Raw genomic sequence first — 21,424 nt, 5'->3', positions numbered from 1 at the left:
CGTACATTTTTTTTAATTTTTATTAAGAATAGCCGCGAAATTCAGACGAACGCAGAAGCATCCTGTGTATATTGTATTACCATATCATTAGCAACTAATAAAGTAATAGTTGTCTATGTCACACTCATAAGCGCGTCTGAGCGCGAGAGAGACAGAGATTATTTTTATAATGCGTATGCCGTGCGATGTCATACCATGGGCTTATTTACGGATACTACGCAATGCGTATGTGTAAGTATAGCGCACGCGCCAGCTTATAAAAATCCACCAGTACCTACTTGTCACGAATTTAATGTCGCGTTGATCTCACACGGACTGTGTAGGGTTGTGGGGTTAGAAAGAACACTTTGGGTGCCCACAGTTTGTTTTTATAGTCCTACTGGACTATTCGGGACTTCCTTAAGTTAAAACAAGTAAGTGTTTCCGTAATCTACGGTAAATATATTACTAAAAACATACGGTTATTTAAAGAAACCCGACCCCGTTATACCTACCCCTTTGATATCCTCGCGGGTGAAATTGTTAGACAGATCTAACATGGTATTGTCACTGTGGTGTGACGACTTTAGGTTTGCAGGTAGTTATCTACATTTAAGTACATGGAAACAAAATACCTACACAAAATGATAGGAAATAGCACAGAATGGAAATAAGATTTTTTCTTAATTAAAATCTAACGTAAAGTGAGAAATAAAAAAAAATATTTTAGGTACAGTACCTATACATAATACACCGGGACCGTTATTAGGTTAGATATAACTATTATGTATATGCTCTCAATAGACAAATTAATGCATGTCGAGTTGCTTAGGAACGTAGACGTAGGACGTAGGTGCCTCAATTGAAACACCATTTTCACTAATTACACTCAACAAATACCTAATGAAAAATTGACGATCGTCTGGTGGGGTCCCAGAGGGGATGGCGTGGACCGGATTGCGACTCGTAAACATCTTGTAACTTAACCTTACCTACGGCTGACACATACACAGATACGAGTTTCCCTTATGAGCGTAGGCGAGCTTAGACGCCGAGATGTTTTTCTACTCGTATATTACACCGATGCAGTTTCATCCTACCACTTCCGTTCGTGGTGGGTAACTACCTACATATTATGTAAGTAGGACATAATAAGTAGGTACGGAAGAAGGCATAATAGCAGCGTCTCCCCGGCCCCGTCTCGTATGTCCATCCCAAAACTCTGGAATTCCTCGCGCGGCGCAGCGCGGCGTGGCGGGAGCGCGGGAGGCGCACGAGGCGAACCTGCCCGGCGTGGACTGGGACGACACAGACACGGGTAGGACGGAAGCGGACCGCCTGTAGATAGTAGATAGGTACACAGGTAGACCTTGATGCCACTAATGAGGCAACAAAAAATAATCATTTCGATGCGTTTTATCAATAGACGGAGATGGTTGCATTGACTGTGACAAGAAAATGACTGCAGTCAGTCATATTATGACAAATTTAATGCCACGATAATAGGATATCGAATATGCCCCAATTACCTACACATTACCCAGCGCGGAATCAAATGATTCCCCTAAAGAGACCGGTATAAAACGCGACATACCTACACTTAATATTACAGAATTAATCTCTCATTCCTCGCTCGAAGCGATGCCGTATACGAGAGTCGTGACTATGGTAATTTTGCTCTTTAACGAGCGACTATATTCTACCGTAGCGGAGTCTGATGGAAACATACACGTCATGAAAAACGAAATAGAGAGAGCCATGAAGGATTGCGGGGAAATGAAAGAGTCGCGGGAGAAAGTGAATGACAAATTCGAAAGGGAACGGGCGATCTCCACTAAATACGGGGAAGACCATTCCGAGGACTCGCGAGGGAGGACGACGCGAGAGAACGTAAGTCGGTTCTCGCGGCTCCGAGGAGCGGACGACAGCTCGAGCGAGGAGTGGGAGTCTCCGCGCGGGGGCCGCTCCCGGGGCGAGCCCCGGCCTGATGGGGAAGGAGTGTACGAGCACGCCGGGAGGAACAGCTCCCTGCGGGCGGTGGCCGGGGTCCGCCCGCTGCTGACGGCGAGGGAGGACCGCAGCGTGAGAGATCTCAACAGCACCGTGGAGTCCTACGGCGCCCGAGTGACGAGAGCGATAAGGTCCTCTAGGAAAAGGAGGTACAACCGGCTTACTAAAATCGTCAACGAAAATGAGGTTAGTGAACTAACGATGTTTATATGTGCTCTGGGAAATGTTGATAAAAACCACATTTGTTTAGTTTGTTGTCATTTTTTATTAGCAACTTAAGCCTTGTTTATTTGACTATCTTTTCATCACAGTTTAAATCAACTACAGCCATGCATTAAGGTACAATAAAGATTTAATAAAAAAAAGTCAATCGCTCCCATACATGCGGGTAATGAGAGCCTATTTAACGCTCATATGGGAAATGGGAGCCATAATTTTTAATTCTCCCAAAAATAAAGCTAAACATATTTAAAAAGCAAATCTTAGTTGTTAATCCAAAAACTATTTGCAACACAAATGAAAAATCAACTATTTATTTAATAATTAATAACGGACATGATATCCGATACATAAAATTAGTGTGTAAGTGAATAGTAATTAAGAGTAAGCTGATAGAATTAAGTATAATGTACAGGGCCCTTGAAGTGATTATTCACGAAAACGGCGCTATAAAAATTGTCAAAATTTATTATTATTATTATATCCAATTACAAAAGTATAAAAAAACATACAAAAAATATTAAAGGAAAAATATATATAAACATGTTGAAAATATAAAAATTTAAACATTTTAATATTCAAACTATTTAAACAAAACAAATAAATAAAGGTTAAAAATCGCTATTATTAAACAAATTATTATGAATGGAAAATTATTATATTATTAAAGGAATTGTTAAAGGAAAACAAAACTAGACCCTTTACGGATCCAAACAAAAAGCACAAATCTAAGAATCTGAAATATCGCCGCCAGAACATTTTTTATGGGCCCACTTTCCGCAACTTCTGCTGCATCAGTATCACAGCTCCCATTACCCGCTGACTACCCTTTAAAAGAATTAACACAAATATCTTATTCGACTTTCAATCACAATTTGACGAATGGCACTTGAAAGAAGACAAATCTAGGTATATAATAAGCATATACATGATCTTCACCCTTACCTGGACGCTGACAATTGACAGTTTTTTTATAAACGTGGACTGAAAAACTCACAACCGTTTCTCGTGACTCAACCCAGGGCGCTAACGGCTCATGCGCATGAGGCGAACTTTCTCAATGATTGACAGAAACAGTCGAGTACTTAAGGGCACCCGAATGTGCATAGGTTCCGTACAATCGCCATTGCTCCGATTACCCGCCCGCTCTTATTACCCCGCGCTCCCCTACTTTCTATTATTGCGTCTATGTTAGTAGGGAAAGTATTGACGAAATTATACATCGCACTTTATTTAAAATACGCTGGCTTTGGGGTGCGAGTCTCAAAAGCATCATATGTGATCTCAACGACACTTACCAACCTGCCAAAACACTAGCCCACTCTGATTATTCGTGCCCGTACAGTAAGAAGGTTCGTGTTTCTGGCTGTTAAAAGTTTATTTTTTGCCTCAGTTTGTTTTTTCCAAACTTCTGGTAAAGATATGACCCGAGATAATGAATGATCCACCACGCATTAAGACGGGTAACGATACCGTGACTGGTCCGAGGCTCAAACCCCGCTCTACCGCAACATGTTTCCCATTTTTTAACGCGGTTATTTACGACTAAAGGGAAATGTTCCTAAAACTGAAATATTTGGTCAAATTATTAGAACGAAGATACATACTTTTAAGTCATCTTACACGGACGCATGTCATCTTAAGAACAATTGTTTTGTTTTTTTAGTAATTTTACTGTAAAAATTCATGCAAACATTTTTTTTATAAAGCCAAATAAATAGCAGATTGAGTTTTTCGACTGACATTCCTTGGTGGAACTGTATTTCTACTTTAATTCTGATAGTTTTCATAAATTCACAAGAGTTAGATAAATCAACCAGAGAAAAATAATTCAATGATGAAATAATTTATGTACTTTTGAATTTTGATTGCAGTGTCTGAGCCAATGTGTATTCACCAATCTCCAGGTCGTAAGTTATTATTTGAATACCTGTTTATTTTATAACATAAATAATAATAATAATTTAAAATTATTTTAGTGAAAAATGCAGCACAACTAACTTACTACAGTAGAACTCCGTCTGTCCGAACTCCAGTCGTCCGAATTGCCAAATATCCGGATAGTTATGAGGAAATAATAAATAAAGCAGATGTTACAAATACACTCGTGAACACTTTTTTATTGCTTTTGATACAATACAGCAAATTGGAATCGCATCAAATAACATCTGCTTTACTCCTCGGAAAAGAGTTTCTTCATCATAAATGCGGATAATTGAAGTTTTACTGTAATTAACAACTAACTAAAAAGGCACCTTATGTTTTCGAAATATCTTTCTTGGTTATTTCTTTATTGCAAGTAAATTATAGTATTTTAAAACACTTTTAGATTTCTAATTTTTTTTTAAACAATGTATTAGAGAAGATTTAATCAGTGTTTTAATATAACTTATTCTTATCTAGGTATATTATTCTATGGGTGTATTATGGGTAGTTAATCATAATACCAACCTACAAACCTAGCTATCATAATTCAACCATTTTTAATTGTTATTTTTTGATTTATATAAAGATATGAGGCCAAGGGCCCTGTGTTGGGTTGGGATACAAAATAGTGGGAAGTGGAAACGTGCGTATGTTATAAAACAGTTAATTTTGTTGTTAGTTTACTATGAAATGATTGTTTATTTTTTAAAACACTGCAAGCTGCGCTTCAACAAAAAAACTATATGTATATTTCACAATTTTTGAAGGCACTAAATTGAGTGATTTATACATAAAAATAAGTTATCATGGCAAGTCACTATGTTAGCACTTAAAAAATACTAAATGGATAATTAATTATTTCATTTTTATAAAGCCATATATAAATGAATTTTGTAAATTAAGATTAGTGCATTTATTCTCCCAGACTGAGAATAAGAATTTATTTTTATTTATTAGACATCTATGGCATCACTGTTAACACAAACTGGCCAATTTGAAAGTGAACAATATTTTGAGTTTGTCCAAATTTTTGTAGACAAGGACTGGATTCAACTCCCTGGGGAGCTGTCTATATCAACATATTACAACAGAGATGAAGAACATTTAAGAGAAGGTAATATAGAAGTCCAGGTATCTACAGGGCTTATGACCTTTCAATGGCTGGTTTAAGTGGCCACTTTACACACTGTGTAACATTCAACATTCTGCCTATATTTGAACATCTATATTCCTTCAATTCTTTCATCTGTTGATGTTTGTGACTTCTATATTACCTTCTCTTAAATGTTCTTCATCTCTGTTGTAATATGTTGAATTTGAAAGTGAATAACTTTTGTTTGCTTAGGAATTCCAAATGCTGAAAATTCATATTAATTTTAATACAAGCAGCTTTTTACGTAAATAACAAAACAATATTAAATCGATTACATAAAGTTGACAAAATGAAGAAACTTGCGAAGTGGGTAGTCCTCCACTTGCTTCATGTGCCAATTTTTTAAATCGACAGAAATGGGTCAAAAGAAATCGATAAACATACTTGGTGAATTACAAAACACAATTTATTTACTCTACCTATTTGCATAGTCCCTAGGTAAAGGTGTTAATTAGTGTATGGAATAGATATATGTTACATTTATCTGACAAAACTGATTTTAGGCAGGAGGCAGCACTGTGGATAAAATTTTTATCATTTGCGGAAACATGTGTTTTCTTTATATCTTTAGTTAATTTTGGGTCCGAAAAAGTTCAAAACATACATATCTTAATTATTCATTGATTTTAAAAAGAAACCGCTTAAAATAAAATTTAGAAGAGGAAAATATTTACAAAGACGAGTGTGACTATTATTCTTAGTGGGGGGGGGGGGGGTCAGCAAGCTCCTGACGACACTGCAACCTGTGAAGGTCTTTTGTGACGGCGAGTGTGACCATACAGTCACATTGCTTTTCTTTCAGAAACCCTTCACAATTTTATTAAATTTATTTTTCTTAGACTCCCGAGATTTTTTGACCAAAGCTTATAAAAGACCAAAAGAATGGTAAAAAAAAAAATAGTTCATAAAAGAAAAAAATCCTCATCCTTGAAGAGTTAAATGAACATTCAGAGAGTGAATACGTATTCCTTTTATGTAACTGTTTATTTTATATAGCCCTTGGCTAGTGTCACGGATTGACGGCTCAGAGGTCCGAGATACTAACCCTGCTCTTTAACCCACAACTTGATTCGCATTTCCAAAAAGTGAGTTTCTTACACCTCGATGACGAAAACGGCCACCGAAACTGAAATATTTGGGTACATAATTTATTTTAACAATAATTGTGTGGTAATTAAGTTCTTTCCTGATAAAAGAGTAAGGAAAGAAATGAAAATAAAAATAAAAATGAGTAGAATGAGGAAGTTCAGTGGTTGTTTTATATTTTTTTGACCATCAAACTAAGTCAAACATTTTCATTTAGATATTTTTATGTATCTCATTTCATCGCTATGATTTTTTTAAAGTTTTGTAATTTTGAAATTACCCACCCCCGACGTCACGAGTTATAATCGGTGAATTGTGCTGACATTTAAAAGTAGCTGTTAAAATACACCAAATGTTGATAAAAATGGCTATCCGGAAAACTGAAATCTATTACAACACATAACAACGATATAATCGATTGGTTATTGTTAACAAGAACCTGTGACATTTCTAATTATTTTTTTTTTTTTATAAATTTTTGAAAAACTTCACCGTGCAATTAAATGCTCTAGTTTTTACCTCATTGACACATAAAAAATTCTAGGTGGATGACAGAGGTATTCCGGGAGAAGGAATGTTCAGCAAGTTGGTGCGAGAGAGTGTCACATCTCAGCAGAGTAGGGCCGTGTTGGAAGACCGACTCAAGCGGTGCTTCCGGGAGCTAGCCTCGGGTATTTCCTCATGCTTATATCTTCTAACGCCTTATGTTTCCACTCGGAATATACATATATATATATATTCTTTACACTTCAGAATCCGAAGACAATGGATGTTCATACTCAAATGCTTTGGACAGATGCATGGGACTGGAACTGAGGAAGAGAAAATCTATATTAAATGATAAAACCTTAGAATCTCCTACACATGAGTGAGAAAGAAAAGAAAAAGATGCCGAGTTACCTATTTTGAATTGTTTCTTTATATCTCTCAAAATAAATCAGAGAACACGGCGATATTGATTAATTGGAGTCTTTTTTTGTGTACCTTTATAATTCTTACGAGGAGCGTTTAATATATTCGCAGTATAAAAAAAAAATTAAAAAAACAGTTTCTTAAATACCCTTAATATTTATATTTTTAATAATACTATTTGAATCTAATAATTCATTTATTTAAATCCTAAAGCTATAAAAATATTAATTTATAAGCCTTTATTTTAAGGCTTGTCAGCAGGTGGGATAGAGGGAATATGGAAGGAGGTAATGAAAAATACACCACAACACCCAGACCAATTGAGAGAAAAATGTTTCTTGGATTTCCTTCTTGCAACTGGCGGGAATCGAACCCGCGACGCCAGTTTCATAGTTGGCCGTCTAAGCAACTGCTCCACGGCGCCTGTCAAATCATTGTATAAAAAAGTCTTTCTTTACATCAAGTAAAAGAAAAATCACTTGTTGCCATGTCTGAACTACAGAGAACAGTGGATGATAGATTTCCAGGAAACTAGATTCACAGCCATCGCAACATGGCTTCATATATCTATCTGCATCATCAACGTTCTCCGTCTCTGTAAATGATTTATATCCAGTTCTTGTTTACAAAGATTTGGCCACATTTAAAATAAAATAATACGGATTGTGCGGTTCTGGATTGTGTCCCAGATACTGGCCTACGGTTTGAAACCCACACTATCACAACTTACCGTTTTATAAGACTGTTATTTACGACTGATGGAAAATGGCACCTAAATTGAAATATTTATTATTAATTGAATCAGCATTCACTTCGTAACACTTCATTACAAATTTACTTTGTATTAGATTAATTTACTTTATTTAGAAATATTTACTTTATCGTAGTTTGTGGTGTATCATTAAAAATTAATATCATAGAAATAAACATTTTGAAATATTGAGCTGTTTTTATTTTACAGGGTGGTATTATCTTTATTTCAGTTTTGGGGCTATTTTCAATTAGTCAGAAATAACTATGATTGAGTATGGGAATCGAGTCACCTCAGATTTCTGATCCGTGAGTCCTCGATACTATAACGGGACCGCATGACTACTTAGTATATTAACAATTGCTTGATAATGTCAAAAGTAAATAAATAAAAATAAGTTTGCTGATTTTATTGATTCAAATCAAATAAATATAATTTATGTCAAACAACATTTGGAAAGCAAACATTAATATTGCCTATATCATTAGAGAATTGTTTTAATATGCATTTAGCTGATAGGGAGAGATAAGTCAGTCAGTAACCACAGGCTAATCTACTTGAGAGATATGTGGCGGAGAAATTAATTAAAGGGTTGTCTTGTCGAACTGTAGCATCCTGTTGTATGTGATCGAACCAGCGGCATAGGTCTAACAACTGACCCCTCTCACTCAAATTAAGTGCGTTCTGAAAGCAGAATTGATTAAATTAGTTAAGAGAAAGGTATGCAAAAGTCGAAAAGATCAGAACTATCAACAAAATTAATAATAATACTGCGATGGCTGACATGTGACAAATTATCTTGCCTGTGCAAATATAGCTGGTCAATTGTGTAGATAGGCCGAAAAATACAGTGGCACAATTGAGCTCAGAAAAAGTAAGTGGATATTCCAACCAGAATGATCTTGCACTGCGTATGCAAGCAAATAAATATTTATTGTTTTTGTTTTACATTCTAACCTCTTTGCCAACCTTACACTGTGGTTGGCTAATAAGGTTGTTTCCTAAGCCTGTCTATACTATATAATATATTTCAAGTAAACGGGATTGACATAGGAGGAGGCGAACGTTATTTTTGTGTTATGATGTATAGGGCCCTGCATCGGTAAACTGAACGTAGCATAGTTTGATTGTCTGTTTGATGGAGGTAAGATAATCCGGTGCCAGTCCAGGAACAATGAAATGTTGTAGTTCAAAGAACCATTAAAATCAATATTTCACCTCCACCCTGCCAGCAATCGAATCCAGGACCTCAAAAGTAGTAGGCAAACGTGTCAACCACTGCACAACATGCCAATCGATTCTTTGTCTGGTGGCATAAACATAAACAGCTATTAAAAGTAATACAAACAAAATACTTACAACAAGATCATAAACAGCTTGGTAAATTACAACATCTGCCAAAGTTCTAGTGTATCCTACCAGGTAGGAGAATGTTTCCAAGTATTTATTCAACTCCTAGAAGTACACAAGGAAAAACATATTATGCCATGTTTAATTTAGAAAGAAAAAGTCCAAATACCTAAATTAATTCATATTCGTGCAAGACTGGACTGAGATTATCCACGAAATGAAGGAGTGCTGGGGTGGATTGATTTTTTATGGTGAATAAATAAGAGACCAGCCAAAAGGTTTATCATTTAAATATAGGTGGATTGTGGAAGCTGAGGAAGAGTGTGAAGAACATGCATAATGAAATCGTAAAATTTACAACTTGTTGGAAATTAACTTGAGTACAATATTCCTTTCTACAAACAAGAAGTAAAATTGTACGTCCCTAAGCTTTATAAATGCTCGGACGGAATAAAGTACGAAGGAAAACAGAATGCCACAATATTATATCTTTACACAGAGACTTTCCTCTACATGCATGCATCCTGCATTAAAAATGAAGCCGGCTCCATTTTTAATGTAATCATCCCATGTCTGTCTTAGTCTTTCTTGTGTTTTCTGTATCCATCAAAATTCACAATGTTAATATTTTCATCCCCGAGTTCATTGTGAATGAAGAATTCAAAAAGGCAAACTTTATGACAGGCATGGAGGCAAGAAAATATGTATGTGTATTTTTTGGAAAGAATAATAATGTTATTTTGAACTAAACTTCTATATATGGTTATTCAAAATTGCAAAGAAAATTTTAGCTTATCATCTAGAATGACAGTAAAATTTTATTGTTGGTGCCAGAGATTGGTTACAAATGGGGTGAAAGAATGCAAAAAACGACTGAATGAAGAAGGAGGTATATAAATGTCTGCCCACTTTCATGAAAACATGAAACTTTTTTGGAAAAAGGTGAAAAAGACAAAGAACTCCTGAAAAATTATATAATATAATATAAAAATTATTAAAAAATTAATTTGTTTAGATAACTATTTTAAAAAAAGCATAAAAGTAATTAAATTTAAAAAAAGACAAATGATAATGAATGACGAAGAACTGAAAGAGAGATGGATGAAATATTTTATGGCAGTATATGAAAGCACTAAAAGTGTGATATAGACCGAAAGTACCGCTGTGCCAAATCCATCAATTCTATCATTTCTTTAATAAAAATAATTATTGTAAACGCGTCTCTCTTTAAAAAAAATACCGTTCGATTTATTAGTCAGCAAAAAGGACCCGAATTGCGCCTTTCGCAAGGGTCGTTGAAGCTGAGTAATAAATATCCGGCCGCTCAGGCAATCGAGAGCCTATTGTTCTTACCGAGAAGGTACCTCCAAGAACCGGCCACATGTCAATATTTGTGAAGCTCAGGACACTTTTAAAACGCGAGTAATAATAAGTTAAAAATAATATTTATATTTTAAAATCCATGACAACATATTTATATATTCCAATTTTTATGAAAATTATAACGGCAACCATCACGCCGTTTCCCCGTAAAAGTAGGTAGAGAGGATGGAACGCCACGTCACTCTATCTCGGCATATAGACTTCGCTTCCTCTACCTTCATACATCTTCTCGTACACGCGTGCCGATTATTCCAATTGTTAATATAAGTTAATTATAAAGACTAGGTTAATTTTATATTTAAGTTTATTAGAATAATTTAGATTTTAAGAACATCATTTGGCAGGAATGAAAGAATTTGGCGGGAAAGGAAGACCGCCCCAACCGAAGCGTGCGCCCGCCAATCAGAGAGGCGAGACCAATCCGGGAAGGGGGGACGTCTAAAATATGATAAAAACTGTGACACCCGCTTCCCGGACTCTCTCTCTCCTCCGGACCCGCTTCCCGAGGACTCTCTCTCCTCCGGACCCGCTTCCCGAGGACTCTCTCTCTTCTGCAGACCCGCTAGCCGAACTCTCTTCACAGAACTGTCTTCCCGAAAACTCTTCTTCTGCGTCAGTTGTCTTCGAGGGTCACGGGCGGGCGCCTTGCCATCCCCGTGGCCCAGTCAGCAGCCCAGAAGAGAAGCCAGCGTGCTGGCTAACCAGCCCTGACGCCGCAGCCCCAACGCTGCCGCCTACGACGCAACCCACGTGCTCACGTCGCCGCCCCACGGTGACGCGCCCACGCGCTCACGTCCTCATGCCCCGCCATGGAACAGGAAGCCACGCCGCCGCTCATGACAAGCCATCCACGCGGCATACCTCACCGCAGCTGGACGCCGCCGTTCCAGCTACCCCTGTCGCCGCAGTCAGATGCTGCCTCCCCTAAGATGCACCACGCCGCCACCCACATCGCGTCCTGTGCCCACGCCGCACGCCAAGGACCCACGCCGCCTTCGCGTCACCACGCCGCGCGCCGTATCAGGGCGTAAGGTTAATTTTAAGTTTATTGTTTAAGTAGGTTAAGGCTAATTCTAAGTTAGGTTAGATATTGTTTATAATTTATTTTAAATACATTTTATTTCCTCACTTATCTTTATTCCCCTCTTACTCCTCCACATTAATATAATTAAGTTTATAATTAAGTTCTGCATTCAGTTGAATGCAAACTTAATCTTATTGTTATTCTGTACGAATAACTGGCGCCCGACAAAACCAAACATCTCCCAATCTCTCTTAATTAATGATATTTTTTAAATTTAACTTACTTTTTCGAGGTTGTCAAGTGTCCCTGAGCAACATTTAAGTGGTAAAAAGGAAGATAGTGATGACACTACATGTGAAATAACCACAGAAAATAAAGAATGCGCTGAAATGTGAGAAGAATGGTAAATCCTTTGGGTACAATAGGGTTGTTGTGGAATATCTAAAAAGTGGTGGTCACATGGCTGCACAGACTTTTCAATCTCTGCCTAGAGGAAAGGCATATGCCTCTGGATAGGAAAAGGGCAGTTGTTATGCCTTTATATAAAGGAAAAGGATCTTGGGCAGAGTGTAGAAACTATAGGGCAATCAGTCTTCCGACTTCTGTCGGTAAACTGCATGGGAAAATTATAATTGAGAAAGTAAGAAAAGTGGCAAAAGACAAAGTGTGGGATGTGCTAGGAGCCTTCATGAGTGGATTTGGATGCAAGGATAATAATTTTGCGCTACGAATGTTAACAGAGAAATTTTTGGCCAAAATTAAAAAATTGTTTTTGCATTTGTTGATTTGCAAAAAGCATATGACGAAGTAGATAGAATGAAATTTTGGGGCATGTTGGAAAAGTACGGAGTACGCAACAGACCTTTACAGGCAGTAGCATCCCTCTATGAGGAAAGTTCAGCATGTGCAAGAGTTAATGGGGGATTCTCATCATGGTTTGTTATCTCAAAGGGCGTTAAACAGGTATGTGTAATGACACCATGGTTGTTTAATATATACATGGACAACTGTATGAAAGAGACAGAATGTATGGGTATCGGAGCGAAAATGGATAATTTCTCAGTAAGCTGTTTGCTGACGATGCAGTTCTTTTAGCAAGCAACAAGGAGGATTTGCAACAAATATTCTCTAGAATGAATGATGTATGCCTGGAGAGCGAATTGGTAATGAATGAAAGTAGTGCAAAAATTGCGCTGTATAAATTATCCATATTAATGATAATAATGTACTCACTTTCAAAACAGTTTTAGCTTGTTGCATGTTGCCAGTCACTTGATGAGAGTAGAGCGAAGCAAACTCAAACCACTGGTACACGAAAGCGGCGTCTCCCGCACCCTGAACCGCTCCACCCTCATTAGCCAGGACCAGCAGCACCGTGGCCACGCCACAGTACTCCTCGTTCCCACTCCGCAACCTCAGCACCTGAGGAGACGATCAGTAACCAAACACTAGATAAAAGGAGAAGTAGCAGTACACATTTAAATAAACATTGAGGAATTACCCACATTCTTGAACAAGTTTTATTAAAATGCGAGGTAATCCAAATTATTTTGAGCTGCAAGCTATCATCATCGCTCAACCCCTTTCAGCACCTAATGGTCCATAGGCACTGAATTGGTACATCAATCGCAGCGTAACGTGATCATTTTTGCTATATGCAGGTAAGATGATCAGTCTTACACTTCAGGTGGCAGTCCAGGGACTATGAAATATTTTGGTGTAAAAATACCTTTTTAAATAAATATTTCATATCAACTATGTCAGGAATCGAACCCGAAACCTCTTGCATGGTAGACAAACGCGCTGACCACTATACCACAAGGCCGACAGGCTGTAAGCTATACGTAATGTATATATTTTATTTGTATGCATCCAGCTACCATTGGGGTTAGGCTGCATGCAAAATATAATTCCTCTACAAAATTCCGAAATGTGTTTTTAATTTCAAACAAACGTGTTGAAGATAATATAAAATAAGAAAACTACATAATAAAGCATTGTATTCGATTCAGATGTTTCATTATTTTTTAATCTAAAATATATAAAAATGTGAACAGTGCAAACTTCAGAATGTAATTAAGTATTTATATAATATTGAGCTGTTGAACTAAAATTCTCTACTATTAGTGGCATGCAATAAGTGGGACAAAATACACGGCTACTCACGCTACAAATCAACAATGTGCAATAAAAGTAAGTTATTTTTATCAAAATCGTTTATGTAAAATAATTCGAAAAATTTGGCTTGAAAACAGCACGGCTGATTTATAAATGAAATCTAAAATTTTGAATTCAAATTTCACATTTCTACGACATATCTTAATGTGCTTGAAAATACCATGGTTCACATAGAAAGCGCATCTCGAATGACGCGTCCGGATTTCACATTGCTACGACTTGCGGTTTTTTAGTTCTTGTGACGGACAAATAAACAGATACGAATATTTATGTAGTATAATAAACACAACAGAGTGGAGGCGTATAAAAAAAAAAAAAATAAAAATAAAAAAATAAATAAACACAACACAACAATGAAGAACACACAACACAACACATATGCAGACGGACATGGTTGCTTTTGTGTTATCGATTCTTGTAAAAAGCATCACCTGATCATCAATTATGGAGAGATCGACTGCCGACAATCCAAGATAATTGGCAATATTTTGTACAGACTTGACATTCATGTTGAATTGAAAGTTCACGATTTCAATTTGATACTCGACCGATTCACTCTTCAGACACACTTTTTGTACACATACACCTCATTTGCAACTGCTTTACTAAAATGTTAAATTAACTTTTTCAGACACTGGCTGTAGGTTACAATTGGATGGACAAAATATTTCATTAGTCGACGATGATTAATCAATAATTAGTGAGTGATTTTGATTGCACTGAAATGCACCAGCACATCACCACACAGCACACAACAATAAAGTCAAAGCCAGGGTTTAGTTCGTTCAGTTTGACGTTTAAGTTTGACCACCGTTTGACGTTTGACAGTTTTGACCAGAGATTACTTTTTCTTCTTCTTCGTTTTTTCGTGACCTTTTCACATTTCAACTCGGGTGTTCTGGCCAGTGTCGAGTTTTTTTTGTTGAGATTATCTTTAACTAACAGTTGTGGCGGTCGTTTTTGTGTGTCTTAGACAATAATTATTGTGTTTTTTCATCAAAAAGTCAAAATAATTCACTAATTTGGTCAAAAAAACAGTGGCGTACATATAATTTTATTATTATTAAGTGTTTTCAGTAGTTTGTGTTTGTTTTCGTTCTCTGTCCCGAAACCTAATAACCAAGTTATAATTTTTTTTTCCATACACGTGTAGCGAAATTTTTTTTTGGTTTTTATAACTTATTTTATACTTTTCTTTTTAAATGAACAATAAATAGAAACCTCCGGATTTACCGGATCTCAATCAGAATCGTCGTACGGTACAATGGACACTGTTCCAGATTCCACAGAATTTATTACAATAAAGCCTAAATCTAAAAATCTCAAACTGATAAATTCGGAGAGGAAATCGAGTTCTGAGTCAGACCGCACCCTCCCACAAAAAACACCAAGCCCCCGGTCTTCTGCTCCTGCAAACCCAGGTACTTCAGAAGTAGCAAACACTTTATCGCCTACCACCACTCCTACCAAACTCCAATCCCGCATGTACAATGTAACAAAAGTACAAGTAGATGGCGTCACCCAAACCAACTTGTACGATATTGACTTCAGTCGATTTCTTCATAGAAACAATGTTCGAATTGCCTGCGGAATCAAGTCCGTCGGCTGTAACTGCATGTCTGCGGAGTTTAAGACGGCAAACGAAGCCAATGCGTTTGTAAAATCAGAAATAGATAAAAAGGATAATTATAACGTTTTCATTCCGACTTTCCTAGTAACTAATCAGGGTGTTACTAAAGGCATCCCTTCGCACTGGTCCAAACAGGACATTGTGGAGAATGCCGAGGTACCTCATGGATTTGGAAAAGTAATCAAGGCTCTATGACTGAATTACAGATCGAATAATGGTGACATAGTAGAATGGAAACCCTTTTACACAGTGGTTTTGACCTTCGACTCAAAATCTCTACCTTCTCATATTTCCATCCTCAATGTGTCCCTCTCCATAGAACTCTACGTGTTTCCGACTATTCAGTGTTTTAAATGCTGTAAGTACGGACGTACAAAGACTGTTGAGGGTTAATAAAAATACGTTTTTTTTCAATTTCAACTTTCTTTAAAACATGGGAGTTATAGCCTGTATAAGTATGTGTTGGCCTTGAGTTATCACTAGACTTTTAGTCAGTCAAAAGTAGGTTGAAATTAACCTGTATTGCAATTTTTTAAGTAAACAATGGTGTATAACTTGGGTGTAACAGAGCAAATATTAGAACTTTTGAGCTTTTTCTCCAATATTCGATGAATTTCAAACTAAGTGCACTCCGACACTGACAGCAACCATTCCATATAGCGCAGCGCAGTGAAGTATTGTGCGCGAAGTTCATGCATCTCTGTCATACGTAGATAATTTCCTGCCCTTTTCCCGTTCCGCCCCGGTACCCCGTTCCGCCCCGGTACCCCGTTCCGCCTCGGGTTCCTTTACCAGTTATAATTTTTTCGTCATACACACTCCATAGAAAATCGAAAAATCATCTATATTGAACAGATTAATCATATCTATGAAAACGAGATTCCTTTTCCGCTGCCATTGCTTCGCAACTGACAGCGTTTCGGATTCGTTCTTGTAATCCGATTAAATCCACGGGTTTTTTCAACCTTTTATAAGAAAGTAAACATCAACAAAATCCTATCAATATGCCACCTAAATTTGATCCATCCGAAGTCAAAGTTGGTAAGCCGAGTCTTTTTACTAAAATTTTGCCTTTGATCTTTAGAAAAGTGGAATGGTATGTTAAATTTAATTTGTATTTCAGTGTACTTACGGTGTGTCGGTGGTGAAGTTGGTGCTACCTCATCTCTGGCTCCCAAAATAGGTCCCCTCGGTCTGGTAAGTCCATATGTCCGATAATAAATAACATTATGCTCTTTAACCTTAAATTCTATCTGTCACTCCATTTGGCGTGCACAAATGTAGCCGTATATGTTTTGGTTTTGGAAGGTAATTATTTTAATCCCATGTTCTACTTTGGTACTGTCCAATCGGAAGTAAAATTATTACTTGTAGCTATATTAAGTGTAAATAAATAATAAAGTGTGCTAATATCATAGAAGTAAGAATAGTCCAGAAACCGCATAGGCACATCAAACAGAAGGCGACTCAACTACTCCTAAATGAGTAGGTTTGCGTTTTGACCCATTAGTTTCTTTGTTGACGTCGTTCAGTACTCAACTCCAGATTTGAATTCAACTATGCCGTGTTGTGTCCTCTTAAAGTGAAGAAATACTGCTAGGATCTTAAAGAAACAGGAAGCTATCACATTTCACGTGTAATTAGCTAGTGAATGTGTATATAACAAATGCATTACTTAAAAATTTAATTATTTTTCCATCCGTCAGATTGTCGAAAATGGAAATTTCGTTATTGTTGCCAGGGTAGTAATTTTTTTTACTCTACTTTGCTCATCTAATGAGAGAATTAATGAAAATCGAATCTCGAATCTAACAACTCTGTGGTGGACGTTTGACCGATATCTTCAAAACATCAAATATTATTTGACATGATATAAAAATATCAATTTCACATCAAATAAAATTTGTTTTATATTTTAAGTTCAAAGTTCATTAATTCAATTACTCTTATTAAATGACCCTTTACTTATCTACTCTGTTGTGTCAATCAATGTTTCCGTGTGCACAATAAAACTTTAGAGAAATCAACAGATTGCTTTTTTTTTTTACCTTACATTTGTGTTATGGTTAAATTCTTCGCGATCTGGCAATATTACCCGGTGACCTCCAAGTATGCGTGCGGCGAAAGTGTGTCTAAGTGGGGGAATTATCGGACACAGTCCGATGTATTCAAATATGATTCTACGCTCCTGGACTATTCTTAATTCTATGGCTAATATGTTAATTTTTATAGCCTTTAAATTTTACAGTGCTGTGTTGGTGAAGTGTAGTGCCGACGATTAGGTGCTTCGCCGTACTTGCCCAATTAAAATATTTGTCTTAGAATTTCTTTTTTTGCCAGCATTTTGATGGGTTTATGTCATTTAAAAAATAGATATAACTAAAAAAATTATATACACATATGTGATAGTGTTTTTTTTTTTATCGGTAATAGTTATTAACACCTCAAACAGTTTATTATAACGCCACAAAATAAATAAAATTTCTGCCCTGTAATATTGTGATTTACAGTATTGGCACTTTTACACCCAAGCCACAGATTAAGTATCATTAAGAGGATGCGCGGTCTGAGACCTTTCTTCATACAAACATATTCACGTATTTCCTCCCCAAGTCACTAGAGGGGTGTTTTTTTTCCGCACATTATAAATATCCACTGTTGGTGTTTCGTTTATTTGTTGAAAATTTATAGGAGCTCGGACCATCCAAAAACCCTTAAAAGCGCCTAGTTTTATCTGCCGTCTGCCTATGTACGGTATGTACATACCAATATGAACTATTTTCGAAAAAAGCAAAATGTGCCACAGAAAATCTCAGAATATTTCAGTTTTGGGGGTGCGGAAAATGGGAATACTAAGGCCTGATTTTGTTGATTTAGATCAATTATTTTTATGCACAATTTTCGAGGAGACATGCGAGAGAGTGACAGGATAACTATATTCAAATACCTATTCATCTAACTCTCCCTCTACCGCCACATATCCTTTTAAGAATACCGTCTTATGTTCGCAACACTAAAACTGCAGTTTACTGAACCGACTGGGTCGTAAGTAGATGATTGATAGTTAATTGAAATGAATTCGTAAAAAATATTTTTTCTTTTTAAATTATTTGAAAAAAAGTCTATGACAGTTATGCTGCAGATGTGCTTAAAAATATCTACCTTTCATCAGCTATCCAACAAGGTATAACAAGCTAGGGTATTATCAGAATTCTTAGAAAAAACCTTTGATAAAAGGCTCCCAGGTAGTAAAGATAACAGTATTTCGTTGGCTTTCTTGCTCCGCCTATTGTCCTTAAAGGGATTGCGGTGCGTGCGAGCGGAATATCGTTCGATGTAAGCAGGTGTGAGTGAGAGAAAAAAATCCCCGGCCATTTTGTTGGTATTGTGTTTGGCTAACCAAAGACTAATCTTTCTTTCTTCCTGACAATTTAAATGGAAAACATGAAAAATTATTAAGAGAAGATTTACCGGACTTACTAGACGATGTACCACTCAATCTCATTTGTGACATGTGGTTTCAGCATGACGGTTGCCCTGCACACTACATGAGCAGTGCCAGAGAATGGCTATACAATGATTATGCTAATAAGTGGATCGGAAGAGGTGGACCCATACCGTGGCCAGCTAGAAGTCCAGACCTGACCCCCCTGGATTTTTATGTGTGGGAACAAATAAAGAGTATGGTTTACACCGAACCTAATCCAATCGCACCTGTTGATGTTTTGAGACAGAGAATAATCAATGCGGCAAATGAAATGAGAAAGGGTTTAAGTTGTTACCACCAGTTGTGGTGTAGTAAAAAGTGGATTAAGACACAGAATGAGAGTATGTGTGCGGAACAGAGCCAAACATGTGGAACATGAATTTTAATCTTAGACTTTCTGTGAAAATAGTAATAAAACTATTTAAATTGCTTTATTTTGTTTTCTAACCCAAGTGATCAATTTGATGCCTAAGTACTGTTATTTTGTCTACGGGAGCCTATCATCAAAGTTTTTTTTAAGAATTATGATACACCCTAGCTTGTTATACCTTGTTGGATAGCTGATGAAACATAGATATTTTTAAGCACATCAGCATGGCTGTCATAGACTTTCTTTTAATATTTCAGAAAGAAAAAAAATATTTTTTACAAATTTCTTTCAGTTTATAACTATCAATTGTCTACTACGACCCAATCGGTTCAGTAAACTGCAGTTTTAGTGTTGAGAATAATAAAACAACATATCTACTACACAAAAATCGCAAACACAAATAAATTAGAGGCAAAAAACCCAAAAAAGTTAGGCCAATAGACAAAAATCCGATTTAAAAAAAAACTTCAATATGCAATATCTTGAAAACTGTTAAGTTTGGGATACCGTGTTTCATTGTCAAATCGGTCAGGAATGATGGAAACTACATCTTAAACGACTTAAGGTCGACTTGACCAGTAATCCTGTATATGTAAATCTTAATAATAAAAACTAATAATTTTAAATTAGCCAGAAATCTACAAATTTAAGATATAATTATATTTAGGCATCCAAAAAGTGCATTCAATAACAAACCACAGCCCATGTCTATTGCTTATATAATAAATATATTGAAGCAAGTGGTGACAAAATAAACTGTTTATGTAAATTTTAATTCTAATGAAATTCAGTATTCATAGAATCCCCAACGAGGTATTTTTTATATTACGAAAATGGTACTGTATATTTATCCACAATCATAATGGTTATCATTTTCATTTTGAATTCCCACAGCTACCCGATGAAAAGGGCCATTTTAAAATGTACTTTTCCATTATTATTTTTAGTCTCCTAAAAAAGTTGGTGATGACATCGCCAAGGCCACAGGTGACTGGAAGGGGCTAAAGATCACCGTGAAATTGACAATCCAAAACAGGCAAGCCGCTATCTCTGTAGTACCCTCGGCCGCCTCCCTTATCATCAAGGCCCTGAAGGAGCCCCCGCGAGACCGTAAGAAGCAGAAGAACAGTAAGTATTCCCTATACTGGCCATAGTATGTAACTCCTGGGTGCGAGGTAGAGTGTGTCAGCCTGCGGGGGCCCGCCCCCACCAGGTGCGTCCCTCCGGGTGGCGGATGGAGGGAACCCGCGACTCAGGATCCGTTCCCTGTCGTGGCTACTCCGAATAACCAATAAGGAGTCGTGGACCAAAGGTTCCCCTGCCCTTCCCGACTCCCCTCTCCCATCTTCCTCGAGATTGTGACTGGTGGAGTGAAAGAATTATCCTTTAATATACTCACTTTCTAATATGAAAGTTACAGCTGAAAATGTAGTAGTATATTTACTGTCTATCTGTAAATGTGTTGCTTTGTGTCTCCAGTTAAGCACAATGGCAACCTGTCTTTCGATGAGGTTGTCAGCATCGCCAAGCAGATGCGGCCGCGTTCCATGGCTCGGGAACTATCTGGAACAGTAAAAGAAGTTCTAGGAACTTGCCAATCTGTCGGTTGCACCATCGACAACAAGAACGCACATGACCTTATTGATGAAATCAACGAGGGAACCCTCACCGTTGAAGAATAATTTATACAATAAAGACCTATGTTTTAATAAACTCTTTCATTTTACTGTCCAATTCCCTGTGTAATAATAATAAAACAATGGTCAAATGATAACAAATAACAAAGGATTGAGAGAGATGGGTGGAATATTTTATGGAAATATATTATAAAAGCACTGTAAGTGTCCCAGCGCAACAGTTAGGTCAATGCGGGGGAATATACGAGCGATGACACCGCATGTGAGGTAAGATGGTAGAATTAAAAAAGTGCGCTGAAAAGTATGAAGAATGGAGTGTTGCTGTGGAA

At 36.9% G+C, this 21,424-nt stretch overlaps 3 protein-coding genes across 3 annotated transcripts; 2 read left to right on the top strand and 1 right to left on the bottom strand.

Annotated features, from left to right (window-relative positions):
• Window positions 1–1,644: 1,644 nt before the first annotated feature.
• On the top strand, window positions 1,645–7,319 carry Obp59a (Odorant-binding protein 59a). Its single transcript, XM_088230705.1, has 4 exons — window positions 1,645–2,175; window positions 4,083–4,118; window positions 6,918–7,044; window positions 7,127–7,319. The coding sequence occupies exons 1-4, from the start codon at window positions 1,645–1,647 to the stop codon at window positions 7,243–7,245; spliced, it is 813 nt and encodes a 270-aa protein (XP_088086831.1). The 3' UTR covers window positions 7,246–7,319.
• A 1,111-nt stretch (window positions 7,320–8,430) lies between these two features.
• Window positions 8,431–14,828, bottom strand: AIMP3 (aaRS-interacting multifunctional protein 3). Its single transcript, XM_088230695.1, has 4 exons — window positions 14,403–14,828; window positions 13,027–13,215; window positions 9,396–9,491; window positions 8,431–8,720 (listed from the first exon to the last, which is right to left on the bottom strand). Exons 1-4 carry the CDS (start codon window positions 14,478–14,480, stop codon window positions 8,571–8,573), a joined length of 513 nt encoding a protein of 170 aa, XP_088086821.1. The 5' UTR covers window positions 14,481–14,828; the 3' UTR covers window positions 8,431–8,570.
• Window positions 14,829–16,483: 1,655 nt separating this feature from the next.
• RpL12 (ribosomal protein L12) lies at window positions 16,484–21,171 on the top strand. Its single transcript, XM_088230694.1, has 4 exons — window positions 16,484–16,642; window positions 16,725–16,798; window positions 20,406–20,586; window positions 20,938–21,171. The coding sequence occupies exons 1-4, from the start codon at window positions 16,606–16,608 to the stop codon at window positions 21,138–21,140; spliced, it is 495 nt and encodes a 164-aa protein (XP_088086820.1). The 5' UTR covers window positions 16,484–16,605; the 3' UTR covers window positions 21,141–21,171.
• The last annotated feature ends 253 nt before the right edge of the window (window positions 21,172–21,424 follow it).

Source organism: Micrasema longulum, unplaced genomic scaffold (genome assembly GCF_059751315.1).
Source record: "Micrasema longulum isolate JH-2025_06_02 unplaced genomic scaffold, ASM5975131v1 h1tg000809l, whole genome shotgun sequence".
Taxonomy (NCBI): domain Eukaryota; kingdom Metazoa; phylum Arthropoda; class Insecta; order Trichoptera; family Brachycentridae; genus Micrasema; species Micrasema longulum.
The sequence above is the reverse complement of the archived record's forward strand: the minus strand, read 5'-3'. Positions and strand labels throughout refer to the sequence as shown.

Bases quoted from the DNA above. Each gene is read 5' to 3' on its own strand.
- Obp59a (XM_088230705.1), top strand. From the start codon at position 1,645: ATGGTAATTTTGCTCTTTAACGAGCGACTATATTCTACCGTAGCGGAG. The intron at 2,176-4,082 runs GTTAGTGAACTA...TTTTGATTGCAG, and splicing joins AAATCGTCAACGAAAATGAG to TGTCTGAGCCAATGTGTATT. The intron at 7,045-7,126 runs GTATTTCCTCAT...TTTACACTTCAG, and splicing joins CTTCCGGGAGCTAGCCTCGG to AATCCGAAGACAATGGATGT.
- AIMP3 (XM_088230695.1), bottom strand. From the start codon at position 14,480: ATGAATGTCAAGTCTGTACAAAATATTGCCAATTATCTTGGATTGTCG. The intron at 13,216-14,402 runs GTGATGCTTTTT...TCGTCTCCTCAG, and splicing joins TCTCCATAATTGATGATCAG to GTGCTGAGGTTGCGGAGTGG. The intron at 8,721-9,395 runs GTAAGTATTTTG...TTCTGCTTTCAG, and splicing joins AAGCTGTTTATGATCTTGTT to AACGCACTTAATTTGAGTGA.
- RpL12 (XM_088230694.1), top strand. From the start codon at position 16,606: ATGCCACCTAAATTTGATCCATCCGAAGTCAAAGTTG. The intron at 16,643-16,724 runs GTAAGCCGAGTC...TTTGTATTTCAG, and splicing joins TCCATCCGAAGTCAAAGTTG to TGTACTTACGGTGTGTCGGT. The intron at 20,587-20,937 runs GTAAGTATTCCC...TTGTGTCTCCAG, and splicing joins CCGTAAGAAGCAGAAGAACA to TTAAGCACAATGGCAACCTG.